General features: G+C 45.1%; 1 protein-coding gene across 2 annotated transcripts; it reads right to left on the bottom strand.

Moving 5' to 3' along the window:
- Window positions 1-15484: 15484 nt before the first annotated feature.
- Window positions 15485-23424, bottom strand: pcdh9 (protocadherin 9). Of its 2 annotated transcripts, none has more exons than XM_078221564.1 (2): window positions 20332-23424; window positions 15485-16795 (listed from the first exon to the last, which is right to left on the bottom strand). In XM_078221564.1, exons 1-2 carry the CDS (start codon window positions 23362-23364, stop codon window positions 16745-16747), a joined length of 3084 nt encoding a protein of 1027 aa, XP_078077690.1. In that variant the 5' UTR covers window positions 23365-23424; the 3' UTR covers window positions 15485-16744. The 2 variants fall into 2 exon arrangements, with proteins under 2 accessions (XP_078077690.1, XP_078077691.1); XM_078221565.1 differs by having other exon boundaries at window positions 16053-16470.
- Between the last annotated feature and the right edge of the window lie 2740 nt (window positions 23425-26164).

Genomic DNA, 26164 nt, shown 5'->3' on the forward strand with positions numbered 1-26164 from the left:
ATCATCTTGTATGCCTCTATTAAGTCACCTCTTAACCTTCTCTCTAACGAAAACAACCTCAAGCCCCTCAGCCTTTCCTCATACGATTTTCCCACCATACCAGGCAACATCCTGGTAAATCTCCTCTGCACCCTTTCCAACACTTCCACATCTTTCCTATAATACGGCGACCAGAACTGTACGCAATACTCCAAATGCGGCCGCACCAGAGTTTTGTACAGTTGCAGCATGACCTCCTGGCTCCGAAACTCAATCCCTCTACCAATAAAAGCTAACACTCCGTACGCCTTCTTAACAACCCTATCAACCTGGGTGCCAACTTTCAGGGATCTATGCACATGGACACCCAGATCCCTCTGTTCATCCACACTACCAAGTATCTTACCATTAGCCCAGTACTCTGTATTCCTGTTACTCCTTCCAAAGTGAATCACCTCACACATATGCAACATGAGATTGTTTCAAATAGCTTTGTCTCGCTATGAAAAATTCAACAATCATGTCACCACCTCCAGCACTTTTTTTTATTCATTTGTGGGACATGGGCATCGATGAGCATTTATTGCCCATCCTAGCTGCCCAAGGGCAATTGGGAGTCAACCACATTGCTGTGGCTCTGGAGTCACATGTAGGCCAGACCAGGGAAGGATGGCAGATTTCCTTCCCTAAAGGACATTAGTGAATATGATGGGTTTTTCTGACAATTGACAATGGTTTCATGGCCATCAGTAGATTCTTATTTCCAGACTTCTTATTATTGAATTCAAAATCCACCATCTGCCGTGGCGGGATTCGAACCAGGGTCCTCAGAACATTAGATGAGTTTCTGGATTAATAGTCCAGCGATAATACCACTAGGCCATTGCCTCCCCTATTCCATGCATTTAACAGATAGTTTTGAGCTGGTTAGATTTCTCATGGAGAAACAAAACTCCTACAACATTTTTGATAACTTTCAGGATCAAACACGTGATCTTCCCACAACGTCTTTGATATAAAGACTGCACTTTTCAAGTTCTCCAAAATTTGGTGTTGTTGCAAAAGAAATTGGAGGCAATAACAGAATTGTAATTTTTGTTTCCCCTAAAGATCTCTGCCCCTCTGCTATTCCTGTACATCTGACAGCACAGGAGAGGTAAAGAGGACATCAACACTTAGTCAGTAGCTTCACAACACCACCAATAGGGGCTCAGTCTATTTTTAATCAGGTGGAGTACATCACTATTCGAGTTAAAGTTCTCAACCAGGCAGCCAAAAGGAACGCTTCTTAATCTTACCCATTAATCCACTGGTATTAAGGCTGAGGCTGAGATTTCAAACAACGTCCTCAACACAAGCCTGGAGCACCTGTAGACTGGAATCACACCAAGAACATCAACTTAATGTCTACTAGACCCTTCACAGGAGCCAGACTAAGGCATAAAAACAGAAAGTGTTGGGAATACTCAGAGCAGGGTGCATCTGTGGAGCAAGAAATAGAATTACTGTTTGAGGTCATTTGGGCTTTATTCAGAACCTTTCTGGTGGAAGGTCATTATCTAGGAGATATCCTTCTCTGTGTGCATGGATGTTATTCAATGTTTTAAATTGTCTGCTTAGATCATAAGACCATAAGATATAGGAGCAGAGTTCGGCCATTCGGTCCATCGGGTCTGCTGCGCCATTCATTCATGGCTGATATGATTCTCATCCCCATTCTCCTGCCTTCTCCCCGTAACCCTTGATCCCCTTATTGATCAAGAACCTATCTATCTCTGTCTTAAATTCACTCAATGACCTGGCCTCCACAGCCCTCTCTGGCAATGAGTTCCACAGATTCACCACTCTCTGGCTGAAGAAATTCCTCCTCATCTCAGTTTTAAAGGAGCGTCCCTTCACTCTGAGGTTGTGCTCTCGAGTTCTAGTCTCTCCCATTCTCTCCATGTCCACTCTATCCAGGCCTCTCAGTATTCTGTAAGTTTCAATTAGATCCCCCCTCATCCTTCTAAACTCCATTGAGTATAAACCCAGATTACTCAACCACTCCTCATATGATAACCCTTCATTCCTGGGATCATTCTTGTGACCCTCCTCTGAACCCCCTCCAAGGCCAGCACATCCTTCCTTAGATACGGGGCCCAAAACTGCTTACAATATTCCAAATAAGGCCTGACCATTTACAGCTCATCAGCCTGCAGTTTTGTTTGTCTAATTCACTGCCACCTGGTTTAACCAATTAGAAAAATGAGTAGCCAACAGACACATAAACAAATACTGAACAATTGAACACTACAGTCATGGGTCTAAACGTTAACTCCGTTGCTCTCTCCACAGATGGCGTCAGACTTATATCCAACATTTTCTGATTTTAGTTCAAATCTCCAATGTCCGCAGTATTTTACTTTTTCAGGTTATTAAGACGGAAGACCAAAAGCATAGCCAGAGAGGAAGGTCTTGAAGTGGTGTCTTAGAGGAAGAAAAAGACCCATATTTCAGAGAGAATTCCAGACCAAGGGCCTTGGCAGCTAATGGCACAGTCACAAATGGGGCAGCACTGAAAATGATAAATGTGCAGGAGGTTGGAATAGGGGAAGCACAGAAACCTCGAAGGGATGTAGGGCTGTTGGAGGTTCCAAAGACAAGTTGAGGATCGGCCATGCAGGGATATGAACACAAGGCCGGCGTGAATTCGAAGAGACAACATTAACATTCCTTATGTGGACAAGTATAAAACTCATATTTCGTTTCTGAGCCCCAGATTGAAATGCAATATAATTCCATAATAATTTAAAAATATTTCATTTATGTACACACATATAATAGTTTCTTTTCATTTTTACAATTTCTGCAGGACAACTAATTTTTTTAATGGAAATCTACTGGTAGGTACATCACCTCAGATGTTGAGAGCTGCTGTGTTGTTAATCATCGCCATTCTCAGGGAGAAACAAAAGGATAAAAGTATTAGGTAAGACACACACACACATACCAACACACACACACACTCACATGTGTACGCATCCACACACATACGCACACGTGCACACACATGCACACATACACACATGCACATGTGCACACACACATGCACACACACACATACATGCACACACATGCACACTGAGGATGACAGAATTCTCACAGGTTTGTAGGGATGGAGGAGATTACCCAGATAGGAGCCATGAACCTAGTACATAATGTTTCACCACTTGCTATCGAAGCTTGTTAGCTGTTTTCTACACAAGCCAAAAAAAAATTCTATTTGCTTTCTATTTGAAAGGTTCTGTTGTTTGGTCAGTGCATTCACTGAGTGCCTACTCAGCACTGGAACCAAAGCCAGAACTGACTCAAAATGTTGGAACAGGACAGGACTTGAAATGGCCAGGCTGTGTTAAGTATAAGAGTGGCACTAAACTGTTACTGAAAGTTTTGCAAGTCAGACAATAACTTCTTTTTCTGTTTTTCACACAGCACCACCCCCATCTCCACAAACAAATGTTTGTGTGAAGGTTTTACACGTGGGAGAGTTTATGCTTGAGTTGTAGATAGTTTAATTCAGGGGTAAAAACACTGATTAAATTGGTCTGATTTATAAAGATTTCTCTCGCTCTCTAAGTGCTTGTCCATAAACCAGTTTTACTGTGGAATGCAAATGTGCAATTATCTACCAACTCAGTGGAAATTGAGCATTGACTATTGAGCTTCACACTCTACTGTTGAGTGAGTAAGTTGTCTCATTTAGTTTGCTTTGCGTTCAGCAATTCAAATTAAACATTTCATAGAATCCTTACAGTGCAGAAGGAGGCCATTCAACCCATCGAGTTTGCACTGCCTCTCCGGCAGAGCAACTTACCTAGGCCCACCGCACCCCATAACTCCACGTATTTACCCGACTAATCCCTGTAACCTACACATCTTGGGACACTAACTGGCAATTTAGCATGGCCAATTCACCTAACCAGCACCCCATGTATTTACCCCACTAATCCATTCATCTTGGGACACTAAGAGGCAATTTAACATGGCCAATCCTCTGAATTTGCACATCTTTGGATAGTGGGAGAAATGATGTGGAGATGCCGGTGTTGGACTGGGGTAAACACAGCTTGTGTGGCTTTTGCTACCAAATAAACCTGTTGGACTTTAACCTGGTGTTGTTAAACTTCTTAGTGGGAGAAAACCAGAGCACCCGGAGGAAACCCAGTCAGACACGGGGAGAAAGTGCAAACTTCACACAGACAGTGACCCAAGGCCAGTATTGAACCCGGGGCCCTGGTGCTGTGAGGCAGCAGTGCTAACCACTATGCCACCACGTCGCCCCTTGTTTCCTGGTGTATTCCTTTAACTGGGAACTGCCTGAATGCACTTGCATGAGGGCTGTACCCCTGTTAATAAATGATGATTTTTACAAACAGAGTGACATTGGCCTGATCTCTGTATCAGTTTCTACAAGATAACCGACAGACTGAGATGCGCTGATGGATTAAAAAGGACCAGATTGCAACTGTGTTGTCTTCTTCAGTATTACTGATTAACAGTCAAACATTGGGGAATAATCGGAACGCAAACATCTTCGAGCCTGCTTAAACAGAAAATTGACTTCAAACCTACTGGTTCATATGGTAACTTTGCCCTGAAGCAAAGTACTTGCTACAAAATTAGAGACTGCTCGGAGCATGTGGAGGGGACATAAATCATCAGGGCTTTAGTCCATCTGTTTATGGGATTACACACAAGGGAGATAGTTCAACCCACCTTATTATATCCATCCAGATTTGTATTCTTAATCATTGTCCCTCCCCCTCCATTATTCTGTGTATTAAGTAAATGAAAGCTTAGCTTAAAATAATCTGATTGTGCTACCCAGGAGACGAGTCCAAATATTGACCATTTTTGTGTGAAGAGATTTTCCTGATATCCATGTCAATCATAGGAATTAGGAGCAGGAGTAGGCCACTTGGCCCCTCGAACCTGCTCCACCATTCAATAAGATCATGGCTGATCAGATTATAACCGCAACTCCACATTCCTGCCTTTCATCCCCTTGCTTGTCAAGAAGCTATCCACGTGTTTTGAGAATCATAGAATTCCTACAGTACAGAAGGAGGCCATTCGGCCCACCAAGTCTGTACCGACTGCAATCCCACCCAGGCCCTATTCCCTAACCCCATACATTTACCCCGCTAGTCCCCCTGACATTAAGGGTCAATTTAGCATGGCCAATCAATCTAACCCGCACATCTTTGGACTGTGGGAGGAAACCGGAGGAAACCCACGCAGACACGGGGATAACATGCAAACTCCACACAGACAGTAACCCAAGCCGGGGATTGAATCTGGATCCCTGTCGCTGTGAGGCAGCAGTGCGAACCACTGTGCCACCCTGCCTTAAAAACATCCATTTTAAATTTCCCTTTAACCAAATTTAGCCTTTGGGTGGGATTTTATGGCCCCATTCGTCCCGAAATCATAAAATCCCATCCGAGGTCAACGGAACTTCCCAGTATCTGCCCCTCGCCCGCTCCGATTCCCATAGCAGACAGGGCGGTAAGAATTCTGGCCACAGTTGCAGCTCAGTTGTGCTAGAGTTCTGGTATCCTACTAGTATTATTTAACCTTTGTCTTTAATATTGTTCCTTCTTCCACCACAGTCCACTTTCAACTATTCCCGTTCAAAGCCAGATAGCTCCAGCCTATCCAGTCTCTGCCTATTAGTGCTCTCTGCCTTTAACTCAATCTTTTGACACTTGGGATCAATGTTACAGTGTGAGTGCTTCTTAAAAGTCCTGGTCATCAAAACGCAACACAATACTTGGCGTGTAGTCAGACTAGTGACCTGTACAGAATGAGCCTGATGTTTTACTGTTTGTAAATTAACATTTTGTTCATTTTGTTTATTGCTGCTTCACAGTGATTTGAAACAGATTGGAAATGTGTTTTGCCCACATTGTCCTGGTGCCTAATTGCTTCAGATCAGCCTGCTTTTCATTTTTTCCATTAACTGCAAAATGTTTTTTCTTATCTTTCCGGCTAACCATTCATGTTCAGGCTACTCCCCTTTTGGACAGTACATTTCTGCGCACTTCCATGATTGGAAATCCCAGTCTTTCTTTTGTACTTGAGATGGAGCACTCTTGCTATGTACCGATGTAAGTAATGTTAATGGAGAACATTTAATAACATTGGGAAATATAAAATGATCTCTTCAGAGTGAAATCAGTCTTTAATTATAGAATCATAGGATCCCTACAGTGCAGAAAAAGGTCATTCAGCCCATCAAGCTTGCACCGCCAACAATCCCACCCAGGCCCTATCCACATAACCCCACAATTCACCCTGCTAATCTCCCTGACACTAAGGGTCAATTTAGCATGGCCAATCAACCTACCCGCACATCTTTGGAGTGTGGGAGGAAACCTGAGCATCTGGAGGAAACCCAGGCAGACACGGGGAGAAGGTGCAAACTCCACACAGATAGTGACGTGAGGCCAGAATCAAACCCGGGTCCCTGGCACTGTGAGGTAGCAGTGCTCACCACTGTGCCAGTGTGCCGCCATTCAACAGCGTGGATGAAAGCTAAGGTTTAGAGTTTATTTATCAGTCACAAGTAGGCTTACATTCACACTGCAATGAAGTTACTGTGAAAATCCCCTAGTCGCCACACACTTTGGGTACACTTAGGGAGAATTTAGCATGGCCGATTCACCTAACCAGCACCTCTTTGGACTGTGGAAAGAAACCGGAGCACCTGGAGGAAACCCCACGCAGACACGGGGAGAACGTGCAAACTGCACACAGACAGTGACCCACGCCGGGAATCGTACCCGGGTCCCTGGCGTTGTGAGGCAGCAGTGCTAACCACTGTGCCACTGTGTCGCCCCATCAGCACTTGCAGGTTGAGGGTAGCTCCTGTGAAATGAACATTGGCATTGTTATTTAACCTGGAGTTAAATGAGAGCCTAGAACTGCACTGGCATCATCTCCTATTTATCAGAGGCAGTAGAATGCAATAGCAGCTACAATGTGTTAGAGTGCAATCCATTCCCTGCTCTCTTAGACTTGGCTCCAACATAATCACAAGTGACAGGATAAAAGTTTGATTTCTGTGATGGCAATGAGGTTTACTTATGAAATGCACCACAAACATCGCGCGCCACTATTGACAATCTTGGTCCTCACTTAGGGACGTGAGTTCTCTTTCACTTTCAATCGACAAACTTCCTCCCCATTACACTTTTTTTGGTCTGCATTTAATCCGCACAACCCTGACATTTTTTCCTGCTTCTTTCAAACCCTTCTCTTGTCCTCCTCCTTTCGCCTGCATCCTTCCTGCACTGAAATGAAGGCTAATCCAGTAAGTCCTATCTATTCCAATTCCCTTCCCAAGACATCAGAGCTGTGAAATTTCTCAGCTCCCCCCAAGCTACCACTTTTGCTTTCAATCAATCGGTTTTTAAACCTGTTACTTAATTCCTCCTTTCGTAGTGTCATGCATCTTAGGCACTGGTCCTCCATCTTAATTTCTAAATTGTAGACAACAGAGCAACACTATACCATTTAACTCTTTGGCAGTGTGGATTAATTCCATGGACAATTGCTTTGCAAGTGCGTTATCCAGTTGACCAATGTAGTGCTGGTACCATTAGTTTGACACAAGTAAATATTGACCTGATTGCATCTGCAGTTTGGGAGCACTAATGGGCAGAAAGACAGCTCCACCAACCAGTCTTTCCATTAATATTAAAGGAAGAAAGTGTTGCATTTATATAGTGCTTTGCGGAGTGTCCCATAAGGTACATTTGAAGTGGAACCACCTTTGTAATCAGTGCCATTTCTGCCCCAATGGTGGAACACAGCAAGTTCAGAAAAGAGGGAAAGAAAGAACTTGCATTGATCTAGCAGCTTTCAAGACATCAGGATGTGCCAAAGCAATTCACAGTGGATGAAGTCATTGTTGAAATGTAGGAACACAGCCAAGCTAGAATGAGCAGCATGGTGGCACAATGGTTAGCACTGCTGCTGCTGCCTCACAGCGCCAGAGACCCAGGTTTGATTCTGGCCTCGGGTCACTGTCTGTGTGGATTTTGCACATTCTCCCCGTGTCAGCGTGGGTTTCCACTGGGTGCTCTGGTTTCCTCTCACAGTCCCAAAGATGTGCGGGTTAGGTGAATTGGCCATGCTAAATTGCCCCTTATAGTCAGGGGGATTAGCAGGGTAAATACATAAGGTTTCTGGGATAGGGCCTGGGTGGGATTGTTGTCAGTGCAGACTCAATGGGCTGAATGGTCTCCTTCTGCACTATTGTGATTCTATGGCTCTTTAAATTTGAATAGCAAATGGGGCAGTTTGCGGCACTCCCAACTCAAAGACAGAATTTGGTTACTAAATTCCCATTCCAGAGTCTTGATTGTTAAATGTAGGCTGATCCTTTAGTGCAGTACCCAGGGAGTGCTGCACTGTCAGAGGAACTCTGTTTTGGATGAGGCATTAAACTGAGGCCCCATCCAGCCTCTGCATTGAGTGGCACAGTGGTTAGCACTGCTGCCTCACAGCGCCAGGGACCCAGGTTCGATTCCCGGTTTGGGTCACTGTCTGTGCGGAGACTGCACGTTCTCACCATGTCTGTGTGGGTTTCCTCTGGATGCTCCGGTTTCCTCCCACAGTCCGAAAGACATGCTGGTTAGGTGCATTGGCCATGCTAAATTCTCCCTCAGTGTATCCGAACAGGCGCCGGAGTGTGGCGGCTAGGACATTTTCACAGTAACTTCATTGCAATGTTAATGTAAGCCTATTTGTGACACTAATAAATAAACTAAATGATTCCATTGTGCCATTTGAAGAGGAGCGGAGGAATTCTCTGTGTATCCTGGCCCATGTTCATCCCTCAACCCACATCGCTAGCACAGTTTATCTGGCCATTATCGCATGGCTATTTGTAGCAATGTACTACGTGTCAATTGACTACAATGCATTCAACATTACAACACTGACTGCACTCAAAAAAAGTACTTAACTGGTTGTAAACTACTTTGGAATGTCCTCATGTCAGGAAGGGCATTGGATGAATGCCAGTTTTCCTTTAGAATAACTGACAAACATGCAAGTGATTGAACAACTCATGGTTAAAATAGTAAAGAAAAACAAAGATGAGGGGAAAAGAGTGAAATGCATTTCAAAGGGCGGTACGGTGGCACAGTGGTTAGCACTGTTGCCTCACAGCGCCAGGGACCCGGCTTCGATTCCCGGCTTGGGCCACTGTCTGTGTGGAGTTTGCACGTTCTCCCCATGTCTGCTTGGGTTTCCTTCGGGTGCTCCGGTTTCCTCCCACAGTCCAAAGATGTGCAGGTTAGGTTGATTGGCCATGCTATATTGCCCCTTAGCATCAGGGGGGTTAACAAGGTAAATATGTGGGATTACGGGGATGCAGCCTGGGTGGGATTGTGGGTCGGTGCAGACTCAATGGGCCGAATGGCTTCCTTCTGCATGGAGGGATTCGATGATTCAATTTTTAATGTTATTTTCCAAGGAAGTGAATTCAGTGGGGGTGCCCCTACGCTTCTGCCACAACTTGGATGAAAGGGAGTGCCCAAATAGTTAAAAGGACAGAGGAATTGATGGTGGAGAGATGCTCTGGAGAAATTTACCCTCATGTCTCATTTTGCAGTGCAATATAAAGATTACTGTAATAAACCCGTGCGTAACCTTATTGTTCTGTTAATGCTCATTTCAGAGCGTCAAGTGAAAACCTCTTTGACACAGTGAATTCCCACGCTTCCATCCAATGTTATTTAATGGAAATACTTTAATTTACTGTAGGCAGTGTAATTAATATTGGGGGTGATTCTCCGGGGCCGCTTGCCCGGCCAGGATTCCCGATAGCCCCCTTGAATTGGGCGAGGGGACCAAATCAGCATTGTTGGCAGGCTTCCAATCCACTACGAGCACCACCCCACCACCCCCTCTCCCCCCACCCCCTTCCCACCCCCCATGACCCGCTGTGCTTGGTCAGGTCAGGTTCTCGTCCAGAGCGGACGAGAACATGATCACAATTGATTTGAATATATCTGAATGGCATTTCTGGGTTTGAGGCCAGATGTTCCTTCCAGTCCTACCGCTCATGACTTCCTGCGGCGTGTTGGACGAACAACACAAAAGGCTGTAGGCACCGACAGGACTGGAAGAGCCTGCCACTGGTGAGCCAATTCCACTGCCAGAAAACATGCCATGGGGGAAGCGGGGAGGCGGGGTCCGGCCCTTAGTGTCAGACGGACAATGCTCCTGTCAAGTGTCTTTGGATGTTTTACCCACTAAGGGAGCTAGTGTGGGCGGCACGGTGGCGCAGTGGTTAGCACTCTTGCCTCACAGCGCCAGGAACCGGGTTCAATTCCAGCCTCGGGTCACTGTCTGTGTGGAGTTTGCACATTCTCCCTGCGTCTGCGTAGGTTTCCTTCAGCTGCTCCGGTTTGCTCCCACACTCCAAAGATGTGCGGAGTAGGTGGATTGGCCCTGCTGAATTGCCCCTTAGCGTCAGGGGGATTAGCGGCATAAATATGTGGCATCACAGGGTTAGGGCCTGAGTGGGATAGTTGTCGGTGCGGACTGGATGGTTTGAATGGTTTCCTTCTGCACTGTAGCGATTCTATGATTCTATGAATTGCACAGGTTTATTTGATTAGTCTCACAAGTAGGCTAACATTAACACTGCAATGAACGTACTGTGAAAATCCCCCAGTCACTGCACTCCGGCACCTGTTCGGGTACACTGAGGGAGAATTTAGCTTTGGCCAATGCACCCTCGCCAGCACATCTTTTCGTACTGCGGGAGGAAACCGGAGAACCCGGAGGAAACCCACGCAGACACGAGAAGAACGTGCAGACTCCGTACAGACAGTGATCCCGAGGCTGGGAATCGAATCCGGGTCCTTGGCGCTGTGAGGCAGCAGTGCTAACCACTGTGCTGCCGCGCCACCTAGGAATTACACAAATGCAAGCTGTAGTTGGTGGTGTTGTTATTGAACTAAATTCACTACACATGATTTATGTTGTGTCTTTGTGTCTTTTAATTCAATACATATGATTTACATTGCACTTAATTCACCGCATGCAGTTTACATGATGCATTTAATTCACTGCGCATGGTTTCCACCATGTATTTTCATTCACGACATGTAGCTACACCATGCATGTTAATTAAGGGCACACCATTTACAGCAGGCATTTTAATTCACTACACGCGGTTTTTCCACCGTGCAATTTACGACACATGGCTGATACTGTCTTTCAATGCGGCACAGTTGAAAATTTGGCAATAAACTGTACAAGCAGCTGTCACGCAAACGGGATATCAGAGACATCCAAATGATAATCCTGTCAGGGTTCCATGTACGTCTGGAACCAGTCAGGTGAACTGAAGCAGCGTTACAAATTCCTGGACTTAGAAAGGGGGTAGAGTGTGACATATTGCCTGTCCTGGTCAGTGAATAAAAGGATGCTCAAACTGGTTAGTGACAGACACTCAGCTGAATGTCAAACTAATGACTGAGGAAGAGGTGTTTGCTTAAGAGGTGTGATAAGCTGTTGCTGCCTGCATGATACAAAACTCCTATCAACTGCCCACTGGGTCACACGTCTGCTCTGTACCTGTGCTCCGCCATTCCTCACAGGAGAAGCAGGTGAGCTGCTGGGCTGCAAGATAATGAAACTCTAATGAGCTCATCCCCGCTGGCCGCAAACGGACTACAGGACAGGCAAAAGTTAGCAGTCACCGTGGAACTAAAGTGCGAAGCTCCACCTTCTGTGCTATCATTTTCTTTCTCATCACCATTATAGCCCTCGCCCATCATTTCCAGACGGACTCCGACCAGACGGACCTTGACAAACAGGGCCAGCTCAGCCTTGTTCTCAGGTGTGTCTCAGAGGGGGCTTATGTGGGTCTTGTTGCTCGTGGTGCTTTCAGTGTAACAGCGAAAAAAAAAAGCCCACAAGAGGAGAGACGTTGGCTGGAATTCTATCGGCATGTCCGCCCCTAAATCGGGGCGGGCGCGGCTCGCAGAACGGAATTCTCCGTTGGCCTCGGGCAGGATTTTACAAGCCTCGCCTGAGCGAGGTCATAAAATATCGACCGTCCGCTCACTATGGCACAGTGGTTAGCACTACTGCCTCAAGGCGCCAGGGACCCGGTTTCAATTCCAGCCTCGGGTGCCCGTCATGTGGAGTTTACACATTCTCCCCATGTCTGCATGAGTATCCTCCGGGTGCTCCGGTTTCCCCCCAGACTCTAAAGATCTACAGATTCGGTGGATTGGACATGGTAAATTGCCCCTTAGTGTCGGGGGTTTAACAGGATAAATGCGTGTGGTTATGGGGATAGGGCCTGGGTGGGATTGTAGTTGGTGTGGGCTCAATGGGCTGAATGGCCTCCTTCTGTACTGTAGGGATTCTATGATTCTATGATTATCCTAACCCGATACCAACCCGCTGTTGTAAAATAAAAATCAGAATGAAACAGCTTCCGATCAACGTGATCCTGTTAATGAAAATATATTGTATTTTCTATCATCCAGTTAATAGAAATATTTGGAACGATTCAGACAGCGGACTAGACAATGGAAGCTCACGTTGTAATCAGATCCTGATCTATTTTTAACTATGACAACACTGCATGCTGCCCATGGAGTTCTGATGGGACTACTTAGTCTCAGAAGTATCTTTTTCAGCTTTTGGTTTGCCCCAAGAAATGTATACCTTTGTTGTTCCTATTATGGACCAAAGAAGCAGATGAGCATGATTGTTTCTTTAAATCATTGGGAAATGAGAGCTCCTTGAAACTGGGATCGCCAAGGGTCAGAAATATCTTATCTGTAACCAGAGCAGATGGAGAGATTCAGCTACCGAGGACTCAAGCTCTGGAATTCCCTTCCTAAGCCTCGCAAACTCCTGTAACTTCACTCCTTTAAGATGCTCCTGAATAAACCTCCTACTTTGAGCAAGCTAACTGTCATTCTAAAATCTCATTCGGTGAGTCATCGTCAATTTTTGATGGATTATGTGCCTGTGAAGCACTTGGTCCTTGTTAACTATGTTAAAGTGGAGATACAAATGCAAGTTGTCAGTGCTGTATAGAATTCTGACTGACTTGTATGTGCGAATGAAGGAAAAGTATCTCCAGATCTCTGCCATGTCTAGATGAACTCCAGTGACTACAATCACACTCTTCTTTTATTTATTCATGGGATATGGGCCAGCATTTATTACCCATCCTTAGTTGCCCTTGTGCAGAGGGCTGTTGAGAGTTAACCACACCACTGTGGCTCTGAAGTCACATGTAGGCCAGACCAGGTAAGGACGGCAGATTTCCGTCCCTAAAAGACATTCGTGAACTAGATGGATTTTTCCGACCATCAACACTGGTTTCGTGGAATCATAAAATCTACAGTGCAGAAGGAGGCCATTTGGCCCATCGAGCCTGCACTGACAACAATCCCACCCAGGTCCCATTCCCATAACCCCACATATTTACAGTTCTAATCCCCCTGACACTAAGAGGCAAATTAGCATGGCCAATCAACCTAACCTGCACATCTTTGGACTGTGGAAGGGAACCAGAGAACCTGGAGGAAACCCATGCAGACAGGGGGAAAATCTGCAAACTCCAAACAGACAGTCACCCGAGGCTGAAATTGAACCCGGGTCCCTGGCGCTGTGAGGCAGCAGTGCTAACCACTGTGCTACCGTGCCGTCCCAATCATGGTCATCAGTAAATTCTTAATTCCAGATTTTTTTTATTGAATTCAAATTCCACCATCTGCCATGGCGGGGATTCAAACCCGGGTCCCAAGAACATTGGCTGAGTTTCTGGATTAATAGTCTAGCAATAATACCATTCGGCCATCGCTTCCCTTTACGCCTTTACATGTCCCCCCTCTCCCTGCCCATTCCATTATCCTTTCTCTCTCCAAAGAGGCACAACATACAATAAATCTAATTTTCCTTTGGTGCACAGCTGTCATATACTCAGGTTAAATCACCGGCCATCAGCTCTCTCCCTCAAAGATAAGAGCAGTCTATGGTCATCTGGGACTATGGCAACTTTATTTGTTATACTAAGTTAGCCTATTGACAAGACTGATGCATACTTTCGGAGCAATTATGGCAGACAACTCTCACAATGCTTTGGCAAATGTTTAGGTATTTTATTTCAGGTATGTTATGATTTTTTTTCATTCGGCTGCAATAGGGACCTTGTAAAGTTTCAATAAGGCGTATCCTTAGAAATGAATAATTACTTTGTAATATTATGTCCAAATCAGGATTAACCTTGAAACGGCAATCAAAAATGGGAGCTTTGCATATTCGTTGTTGTAAATCCCAGTTCATTTTAACAACTCAATCTTACCAAGGATAACAAAATCACAGTGAAACTATTGAGTTTGCACTAATATCAGATATGTAAATGATCAGCCCAGAAGTCTCCAGCTGTCTGCAAGTAAATTTGAATTGAACAACCTCTGGGTTACTCATCCAATGTTATAAGCACTAAGCATACTCCAATTAGCACATGATTAGATCTTTGGGAGCAATGTTAGTTTTGTGCAGAAGGGGTCTCAGATTAACTGGATACACTATCAAAGTGCCATTACAGACACAATGGGCCAAATGGCCTGCTGTGCTGCGTCATTCTGTGAGATTTAAGTGACATGCTTGGATTGAACACTCTGAATAAGGACAGAAAGTGGGTGAGAGGTTTCGAATTCTGTGCTTAGGTGGGGGCAGCAACACTTGAGACGTGGTTAAATTCATTTCTAATTTGCTAATTTTATGACCAGCAATGAAAATGGAGAGGAGAAAGAAAACTCATATGTGGCCCTCAACAGACCAATGTACTCCATCTTTCTTTACTGTTCTGTGAATATCCGCTACACTCCCTACCCATTAAGTTTTATTACTAGTGTTCTTCAATTCCCACATGTCATTGGCATGACAGATGCAGTTCTATAAAATTAGATCCCAATGATCCCAAATGAATTAAATTTCCACTGTGTTTATACAACTCCTTCAACTGCAGTTGGCTCTGATGCTTGATCTTCTGACATGGTACAAAAGCGCTCACACCCCAATCTGGTCAAAGTTTTCTTCATTTTCTTTTTAAATAAAATGAATGGTAAGTGTCAGTGATTTACTGAACTGGCCAGATCTCACAGTGAAGCAGTGACATGATGCTGAATGGACCTAAGAATCTAACGTTCTCGCGCTTCCTAATCGGTGGAGCAAATGAAGGACTAGCGAGAGCCAAAAACGCAACACTTGCTTACCGGTGTCTGAGCAACTACCTTAAGATTGACCAGGATGTGTTCTGCGTGAAAAGTAGGAAACAAAAGTCTCTGATAACCAAAAACTTGAAACAGAACAAAAAATATAGATAAGCTCAGAAAGCAAACGTAAATGAATGAACAGAAACAAAAACACAACTTACACCAAAATGATAAATTAAACAATGGTATAAAATAAATTTAATAATCAGGCTATACTTTATTTAGTACAGAGATCTGCAACCACAATATGTGCATACAATTTTAAATATCATGGTGAAAACAGCAATAAAATAAATACAAGTGTATAATAATTGGATATATTTAAATATACATTGTGATTCAAGCCAAATGCCTGTGAATACTGTATAATCATATTTATAGATTTGTCCTTACCAACACTGACATGACTATCTGACCCTTCTCTGCGAGTCCCAAAAGGCCAGTGCTTTCAGATGCTGCAAAATGTGTGGTGCCTGGTTACTGATAAGCACTTCCGCAAAATCTTTTTCCAGCCACTCGGTGTGACACAGCTTAAGAGAGAAAGGCTGGCTCAAAATACTCAAGTGCCAGGGTCGGTGGCCAGTTTCAGTTCCCCCAGCTCGAGCGGGGCTGAGGAAAAGCTGCTAAGATCTCCTCCTAAGGTATGCCAGTGCTGAGCTCCGGTAATCATTTCAACTCTTCCCCCCCACCGCCCCCCCACCCTCAATCCGGTGGGTCTGCTATGGACAGAATCCCTGATTAATGTGATTTGGGGAACTCCCTCGCACGGTGAGGAGCAGATTTTAACTAAGGGCATCTGCTTAGCCTTATTTTTTTTTACAGTAACAACAATTGGACAGTACAACCAGAGTCTTTCTTTTAGCAACAGCTGCGTTTAGAAATAAAAAATATTTTGCGAAACCCATTGGGTAATTTTACACCAACACATGTAAGAACACATCCAGCTGCATAAGGTAAATGCACATTTTGTCTATTCAAGAGAGCATTTTACTGTATTCTCTAAGGCCATGGCAATATTGATGCGGTTCTGCATGACGCTGGAGGTGCTGCAGTTTCAAGAGAAACATCTTGGCAGAAGAGTGAAATAATTCCAGTTCCCACATCACTTTTTTTTCCTGACAAAAGACCACTGGCAGCTTTAAACACAGCAGGAATCAATTCAACGTCTCAAGGACGTCCCCTATAAAGAGATATCCCAATTAACCGTGTCCCATAATCTTAAATGTGAGCAGCTGCTCCCTTTATCACATTCGCTGGATAAATCCCTGTTTAAACAGGCAGCATTCCAATTTCAGAAGAAGCCAAGGAATGAGCACTATGTTTACAGATATCTTTTCAACACATTGGTCATGAATTTCTCCGACAATTTAAATGTGCACTTGGTGAATTTCAAGATGGGCAAGCTTCGGATGAGAGCCATCTTAACCCCTTTGAGAACTGACTTTTGCTCAGTTTTAACCATAATAAGTTTCCATCTCATACTTTTGGGAATACTGTGCGGAACTCTGCAAAAGAATAGAGCCCAATATTACTCTAATGATAGATCACTTGGAAATAACTTGTCATTTCACAAGAAAAAAAAAACAACCCTCACCTGAATTTGGCTTTAACCTTCATTTACAATGAAAAGACACAGGGATTCAAACCCAGCCCTGCCCAAACGTTCACTTCCCTGTCACATGCGCTCGATTGTAACTAAAGGTACGACTGCCAGCTTCGCTTGGATGAGAATGTTTCGGAAATACAAAGATTGAAAGGAAGGAAGATGTCAGTCGCAAAGCTGCACCCTTGCAAGCGGCAACTTAATACAGCTGCCTCGCCAAGAAAGACTGGCTGAAGGTAATTTGGGTGAGATTACTTCCAACAGCCTTGGACCAGTTGGCAACTGGTTATCACAGCATTGCAAAAAGCTTCACCCAGCCCACCCTTTTGCTTCTGCTTAAGAGTCTCACCACCTCCCGTCTGATTACAGCTGTCTCTCACTCTCCCTCACTCCATTTTGTTAATTTGGCGCCCGAAGATATTTGAAAAATTTGCTGATGGAATGAGAGTCCGATTAACTGTTCATTTTATGCAGATAAAGGGATTTGTAAGCGGAACGCCGGCCTCCATTCCCTCATGCAGTGGAAGCAGATGTAATTTCCCATTTAAGCTAACTTAAAAATTGATGAGCTTTTGTGTTTAAAAGAATATCCCTTACACGCGCCTCTTAAAATGCTGAAGAACACTGGCTTACAATAATCTAACACAATTTACAATGCTGTCGGCCAACCCAAAGAGCTGTTCATACGGGTAATCCTGGCAAAATAAAATCAGTCTCCAGCTGTGGAAAGCACTCCCTCGTGTTGGTCCCTGCTTTGTTTTCTCAGTTTATGGCTGATCTATACTGCTTTTTCTTTTGCCCATTCTTCAGCCAACCTGTAAGCTTTACCAGCCACATTCACAAAGTTGACCCTTTAAGATGCAAACCTGTCAAATTTAACACTCACCTGGAAGTATCCAGTAACTAAGAAAATGAGCTGAATGGCTTTTTTGCAAGAGTCAGGCATTCCAATCTAACCTTGCAAAGTTACTAGGATCAAGTGGCCTAATAACTGTTTTTTCAAAAAGAGTCTGCATTGATAAAATGTTTAATTCACACTATTGGATAACTTGATCTTTTAAAATGTGACAAAGGCTTTGAATCATCTGAAGCAGACTGCATAATCCTCCCACAAAATGGAATTCACCTTGAGCTGAAGTTATAACCATAACTTTCAAGAAATTACAGGGATAAAAATAATTGTGTATTATTTTGGATCACCCTACTAACAGTGCCATGAGCCTCAAAAAGAGTTAAAACACTCCTCGTTGTTGCTATAATTTCATACACGCACTGGACCGAAAGGTCCAAGGCAGATGATGATACGTGTGTTAACATTCATGGCAAATTATACTTATGTTAACATTCATGGCAAGTTATACTTGTGTTAACATTCATGGCAAGTTTAAGGCAGCCACATAGTTGATCATTGTTTTCTCCATTGTAGCTAAACTTTACCTTCTCCCTTTAAGCACTGCAATAAAGCTCTTGGGAATGTGGTGCCACTGTATACATTAGCAGTCATTACAAATAGTCATATTGGTCAAGGATACGAAAAATGGTACAGTTGAAGTGAGTCCCTGAGCTTCCAATTTTCTTTGCTACTAATGTACTGTCTATTTAATAATTTTACTTATGCTGTATTTGCAAAGTTGTGTCCTGTCCTACTCCACTGCATGACTTCTTCAAAGCGAAACCTACATATTATAAAGCATGTCCTGTATGGATATATCATTTGCCTTTATAATTGGGAGATTACATGTTTCGCTTCTTATTTCAAAGTAATGGTCACCACTCTCAATATTCGTCAGAGAGTAGGCAACACTACGACATCCCAACCAAGTGACCATGGGCAGTTGTACAGGGGATAAATAGCAATTTTGTGCAGACAGTAAACTGTTTTCCAAACCCAAGCGCGTTACAAATCGAATGCTCTTGTTGACAAAATTAGCTGCTTCTGTTGCTTATCTTAAAACTACCCGTACCTTCTTTCTGCAAAATGCTGCTAAAACCCTGTTCTCATGATCCGGAAATATTTTGTTTGAAGTCAAGTAACTGGAAAGCTTGACCTTACTGACTGACATAACTGAGAAGAAATCTCTGCACTGACTTTCACTTTGTTGTCTGAACACTTGTCTTTTATGAAAAGCAAATTCTAGATCTCCACCAAGGGTAAAGTGAATGCTATAATATCAAGGCAAAATTCTATGGTTGCATGGCCATGTTGTCAGAGAAAGTACTGTGATATGGTTTTACCATGATGTGTATACGCATTATGTACAGGTACACAAACACTCACTCTCTTAGCTTCATCACAATCTTGCTGTTTTCTCTCAACTGTTATGTCTATATACCTCACACTTCACAACAGAAATTGAACATTCAAAATTAATGTTTTGGCTGTATATAAAGATATTGGGTGTGACTGGGTCAAATCGTATCAATATTTACTGCTTAAAAGATGATCATTGAGAGAAGGTAATAGCATTATATTGGGACTATAATCAGACCTTGAATATATTGCATCACTGCATTTTCAATCAATTTCAAAAATCAATTTTTAATTCTTTTCTCCAATTTTGGATATTTTCACATGGATGTAGATGAAACAATTTATAGCGAGGCACAAAGAAACAACAGTTTTCTTTATATAGTTGAAACTATAAATGAATTAAAATGCTAGTAAACTATATACTGTTGTGTTAGTAATCTAGCAGAACCATAGGGTCTGAAAATATGATTAAACATCGATGAAATAATTGATGAAGTTTCAAATGTTTTCCTAAAGTCTAGCTATACAGAAAATGCTGGTACTCTACTGGGAAAGAGTAACTGGGAAAATAATTAGATGCGGTTGTCTAGCCGAGAAGTATTTATCTGCAATGGCCCACATTGTGCACTGTATTGTTTGGTTAGGTGAATATGTATGGTAATAATATAAGCCACACCATTCCAAAGTTCAACGCTAAACAAAAACTACAGGTGTACTAAATGTTAATCTGCAAATAACCATCAAACTACAACTATCTGGTGCTTTCCGGTATAAGCATCAGTAGCCAACAGCCTTTCTTCCTTGCACCTTCCCCCACTATCTAGACTGCAGTTGGCACCTTGCCATTCGTAAGCAGAAAGTGCTCCACTGCCATCTACAGGCCTTGCCTCTCTAATTGTTACGGTGCAATCCAACAATTTGAAATCAGCTTCACTTAAGTCTTAATGAGTGGGGAATTAAGAGGCCAAGGCAAAACAATTAGTCGGCACGGAAAAAAATAATAACTTTCTTGGTTTTCCAACCATTGCGCTGCTTGGATGCCTGCGATAATTTATTTCAGAATGGAAAAAGTTTAATTTGCAACAGAATCATTTCTATAGATGTCTGCAGGCGATTGCCACCGCTGTGCTTTTGCATTTGTTTGTGCATATTGTGAATTTGAATGACCAGTAAAAGCTTTTGGTTACCTGTCTGGTGTGCAATGGGCCCTTTGTCTTGAAGCCTCCTTGGGAGCTACACTCTGAGGCACTGAAGTGGTCTGAACTAGTGGAAGAACGCTTCGACAGGGTGTCACAACCCCCAACAAAGGTGTTGTCCAAAGGGAGCTCCTGAATCACGTGATGCTTTTTCGCAGAAATGGGGGTGTCTGGCTTTAGATGAAAAGAGGGCTGTGGCGAGCCAGATTTGTAATGCCTTGCCAGGTCTGGGCTGCTGGGCTTAAAGGTAGTTGGTGGCGTGCTGCCCCAGTCGAACCGTCCTATAGTCTGCTCCTCCAACTCAGCTGGAAGAGCAATGGTCCCATTGATGGGTTCGTGGGCAGGATCGTCAGGTTTGGATTCCTCAATGGTGACAAAGTTTAGAAGAGAGCTCTTTGGAGATTTTCTTTTCTTCCTTTTCTTCTTTTTGTTCTGCTTGCACTCCTGATTGGGAGACATCCACTCGGCGCCCTGCTTGTTCCGCTGCGTAGCTTTGAACCGCGAGGATTGGCGACACCGCACCAACACGGTGACAAAGATGACCACAATCACCACCATAGCCCCTGCCACTATGGCAATCATTATCGTAAGGTAGTCCTCGTTTTGCCAGGGCTGGGTGCTATCTCCAATGTTTTTATCCAAGGGAGTCTCCATTGTTTTCCGTATTAACTCATAAATGTAACTAGCATTGCTTACAGTGTCATTTACATACAGGTAGACAAGGACAAGGGTGTGCAAGGGTTTAGGGTAACCTAAATCGCTGATGTTTACCACCAAACGATGCAAACCCTGGTCTGCAACAGTAGGTTTCTCCTCCAAGGTGATATTACCAGTCACAGGGTCAATTCGAAACAAACCCTTGTTATTTCCACTGACAATGGTGTATTTGAGCTCTGCATTCATCCCAGTGTCAACATCCACTGCAAACACTTCTGCCACCACTGACCCAGGGATGGCAGAGAGAGGTACTAGTTTGAATGAAGAGTTTGAGGGTGGGTAGATTACAACAGGACTGTTATCATTAACATCGATGACATTGATGGTGACTTTGGCAATGGAGGTGCGGGCAGGTCTCCCCCTGTCCACAGCTTTGACCTCAAAGGTGTAGGAGTTTTGCTGCTCTCTGTCGAACGAGACATTGGACCTTATTACACCACTCAGTGGGTCCAGAATGAAATTAGCATTGTCGCCGACCACAGAAGCCATCACCATCGCATTGCCCCCAGCGTCCATGTCAGTGACAGTAATCACTCCCACGGTGCTGTATTTTGGCAAGTTCTCCGACACAAAAAACTGGAAGTGGTTGTGGGTGAATTTGGGATTATTGTCGTTCTCGTCCAGCACCGTGACGATGACTGCCGCTTGGCTCTGCAGCGGAGGATTGCCACTGTCCCTGGCAGTCACCGTGAAAATGTAACGCTCTTGTTCTTCCCGGTCAAACACTCTGGAAGCAGTCAGGACCCCCGTCTTGCGGTCCAAGTCAAAGAAGGACGCGTTGGGCCCCAGCTGGTAAACGATCTCAGCGTTCTTGCCACTGTCATCGTCGGTGGCGCTGATGGTGGTCAGGTAGAGGCCGCGGTGGTTGTTTTCCGGGACTGAGAGCTCGATGACAGGCTGACTAAACACAGGCGGGTTGTCATTCTCATCTTCCAGCGTCACCCTCACCAGGGCGCTTTGGTTCAAGCTGGGCTTGCCCGAATCGGAGGCAACAATCCTGAAGCTGTACTCTTTCGTGCTCTCGTAGTCCAGGAAGGCAGAGGTCTCCAGTAGGTACTGGTTGTCGTACACCGCCTTCAGGTGAAAAGGCACTTCTTTCTCAATGTAACAGACCACTTTCCCATTGACATCCGTGTCCTTATCAGATACGGTGATCAGGGCAATCTTGGTGTTGATGGGGTCTTTCTCAGACAGGTACACGGTGCCATTGATGGGGCTGATAATGTAGCGGATGTCAATGCCCGGCGGGTTATCATTGACATCGGTGACATTGATTATGACGGTGGCTCGGGCTGGGCTGGAGAGGCCGTCGGTGGCCAGCACGGTCATTTTGTGGATGCCCGTCTCCTCGCGGTCCAGGGGCCTCTGGACGGTGATGAGCCCCAGAGTGGCGTTGAGGGCAAAGTGCCGGCGGACGGCCAGCGGGGTCTGGGGGCTGAACAGGTAGCGGATCTCGGCGTTGATGCCCACGTCGGCATCGGTGGCATGCAGCTGGATGACCGAAGTGCCCAGGGGGGCGTCCTCGGGGACATGCACCTCCAGCTGGCTCTCCCTGAAGACGGGCTTGTTGTCGTTGACGTCTGTGACGGTGATCTGGAGGATGGCAGTGCTGGACCTCTGGGGGCTGCCACCATCCTGGACCTTGATCTTCATCACATAGGTGTCCCTCTGCTCCCTGTCTAGGTTCTGCTGGACAATCAGTTGGGGCCACTTTTCCCCCTCGGGGGTCTCCACGATGTCCAAGCCCAGGATGCTCTGGCCGTTCAGCAGCTCATAGTGCTGGACCCCATTGGAGCCGGTGTCTGGGTCGGTGGCAGAGGGGATGGGGAAGCGGCTATTGATGGGGGTGTTCTCCGGGATAGAGATGTTGATGACCGGGGAGGGAAACATGGGCGCGTTATCATTGACATCCCGCACGAAGATCTTAATCTTGATGAGTCTAAAGTAGTCATTGGGCAAGATAACCACCTCAATCTCGAAGAAGCACTCGCTCTCAGCGTAGGTGCCGGCGCACAGGCTCTCCCGGTCCACCCGGTTGGAGGTGGTGTAGATGTCTCCGGCACTGCTACTCACCCGCAGCAAGGGCACCTCGCCAGCCTTGGACACCAGCCGGTAGATCAGGTTGGCACCGCTCCCGCTGCCCGCGTTCAGGTGCGAGATGTTCAGGTCCCGGGGGATGCTGCCCACCAGAATATTCTCGGGCAGCTCCTCCTGGATGGTGTATACCAGCTCCTGTGCCAGGGCTGAGTCCAGGGTCAGGCAGGCGAGCAGGGCGAAGAACAGGTAAAAATCCCGCAACTCCATCATTCCAGCTGCCCAAATCCAAGCAACACTTCCCCAAATGGCACTGGCAAAGCAATCCAGATCTCTCCCTCTTAACTGGGGAAGCAGAAATCCAGATCTCTCTTCCTCTCTCTCTCGACTGGGGAACCAGTAATCCAGATTTGTCCCTCTCTTAACTGGGGAAGCAGCAATCCAGATCTCTCTTCCTCTCTCTCTCGACTGGGGAACCAGTAATCCAGATTTGTCCCCTTCTCCCTCTCTTAACTGGGGAAGCAGCAATCCAGATCTCTCCTCCTCTCTCTCGACTGGGGAACCAGTAATCCAGAATTCCCCCCTTCTTCTCTTAATTGGGAAAGCAGCAATCCAGATCTCTCTCCTTCTCTCTCGACTGGGGAATTAGTAATTCAGATTTCTCCCCCCTCGCCTTCTCTGAATTGGGGAGCCAGCAATCCAGATCTCTCTCCCTCCCCTTCTCTCTCTCTCTCTCTCTCTTTATTGGGGAAACAAATATTCAATGTCCATCTGTAACAAATCCATCTCTGTGGCAAGTAACTTTGCCTTTTTTTCTTCTCCTTCTGTTAACCCCGAAGATTTCTGCAGAGAGGGAGACAAGCAGATAAGCCAGTGCTGTGATTCTCTCTGTCTCTGGGTCTCTCTCTCTCTCGCTGGCTCGGTGCAATATTTACAATGGAACTGCCGGAGGATGCATTCACATCCCGGCCACAGGAGAAGCAGGCTGGAGATTTTTCTTGGTACCACACGACCGACTGAAAATAATCATTTTTTAAAACATATAAACATACACGCACAAAAAATAAAGCGTAGTTCTCGACAAACGAAGGGGTAGTAGTTTGCAATTATCCCACTGTTGCGACAGTTTGCATATTGCAACAGAAGTTGCGAGGGAATCGCAGACACTACACCCAACTGCAGAATCTTCCTGCTTTATCCCCTCTCTTTAAATCCTGCTCCCTTCAAATGCTGGTTTTCCCTCTGCACCGTTTGTCCACTCCAGATCCAAACAGGAATAAGGAACTTGATGATGGAGCTCTGAGCACATGCAGCAAGGCACAGTTTGAGTTTGAGTCGCCTCCTCGCCCTCCGTTCTCTAATTCCCCTTCTTTGCACACACATCCATGTCTCTCCACTGAAATCTTCTCCCTAACTCTCAATCAGAAGTGAGTATAATCCTCCTGAGCCCGCCCCCTCCCCTCTCCCCAGCTCCCCGCCTGCATTGGCTGCCTGCTGCCTGGCACTGAGTGCTGAGCAGACAGGCCATTGGAGCCGGCGACTGTCAATCCTCCTCTTCTGGCCTTGAAAGTTGTGCAGAATTTCTAATCAGCTGCAAGGCTGACGTCAGCCATCGACAGCGAGTGACTGGAGAGAGAGGGGCAGGGTTTACACAGAGAGGGAGAAAGGGACAGACAGAAAGAGAGGTAGGGTTTACAGAGAGAGAGAGAAAGACAGAGAGAGAAAGAGGTAGGGTTCACAGAGAGAGAAAGAAAGAGAGAGACAGACAGAGAGAAAGAGGCAGGGTTTACAGAGAGAGAAAGAAAGAGAGACAGAGAGAAAGAGGTAGGGTTTACAGAGAGAGAGAAAGAGAGAGACAGACACAGAGAGAAAGAGGAAAGGTTTTATAGAGGGAGAAAAAGTGAAAAAGGTAGGGTTTACAGAGAGAGAGAGAAAGGGAGAGACAGACACACACAAAGAGGTAGGGTTTACAGAGAGAGAGAAAAAGAGATAGGGTTTAGTGAGACAGAAAGAGACAGACATACAGACACACAGAAAGAGAAGTAGGGTTATACAGAGAAAGGCAGACAGAGAGAGGCAGAGAGAAAGAGACACAGAAAGAGACGCAGGAATTACAGAGAGAGGCACACAGAGAGAAAGAGGGAGAGAGAGACAGAGAGAAAGGCACACAGAAGGAGAGACAGGGTTTAGAGACAGAGACACATAGAGAGAGAAAAAAAAACAGAAAAAGAGAGAGGCAGGATTTAGAAAGAGCGAGGGGAGGCAGGGATTACACTAGAGGCAGAGTTTACACGCAGAGAGATGAAGAAGCAGAGGCAGTGTTTATGCTGAGAAAAATAAAGAGGCAGAGTTTACACAGAGAGAGGCAGGATTTGCAGAGAGACAGAGTTTGCAGAGAGAAGCAGACACAGACTCACTCACTAACCTCCAGCTCAGACACCATCAACTCTCCCGTTCAGCTGCATATTGACAAAACACACACACACACACAGGAATAACTCACTGGATGGTGCCAAAAACTGGCATCCAACATCAAACAGTCACCAAATAGCTCCAATCCCTTTAACAAAAAAAAAACAGAAAATGCTGGAAAACCTCAGCAGGTCTGATAGTATCTGTGGAGTGAGAAACAGAGCTAACGTTTCGGGGTTTGGAAGACCAAGATATCCGCTTCAAAAGGCTGACAGCAGGATAGGTTTGTAACAAGCGCTGGGGTCACTGTGAACTCGCTTCCAATTTCAAACCTTCAAAGCTGGGATCCGCAGTCGGTTGCTTTTCTCCACCTTCTTCGCCCAGGCAAGGTGGGACTGGCTGTAGTCATGTTGTGAACCACCAGTTTAAGTTTCTGTTTAAATTTCGGATTTCTAGCACCCGCGGTATGTTTGCTTCGACCTCATGGAGTGATCGAGGTGAATCGCATAAGGTGCCTTTGAGGAAACTTTGACCAAGAGACAAGCGATTGAAGGACAGGATGAGATGGTGCAAAGTGTTAGCAGAATAAACTCCGGCACGGTTATGTTAAAAAAGTCTTTGAGTGTTGAAGGTTTCATGCAATATTGGACTATTTTTAAAA

The sequence above is a fragment of the Mustelus asterias genome, chromosome 10, assembly GCF_964213995.1.
Source record: "Mustelus asterias chromosome 10, sMusAst1.hap1.1, whole genome shotgun sequence".
NCBI classification, from domain to species: Eukaryota; Metazoa; Chordata; class Chondrichthyes; order Carcharhiniformes; family Triakidae; genus Mustelus; species Mustelus asterias.

What these genes read in the sequence shown, in the direction of transcription:
- pcdh9 (XM_078221564.1), bottom strand. Translation starts at nt 23,364, where the DNA reads ATGATGGAGTTGCGGGATTTTTACCTGTTCTTCGCCCTGCTCGCCTGC. An exon ending in GCCCATTGCACACCAGACAG is followed by an intron (nt 16,796 to 20,331) that starts GTAACCAAAAGC and finishes ATTCTTTTGCAG; the next exon opens with AGTTCCGCACAGTATTCCCA.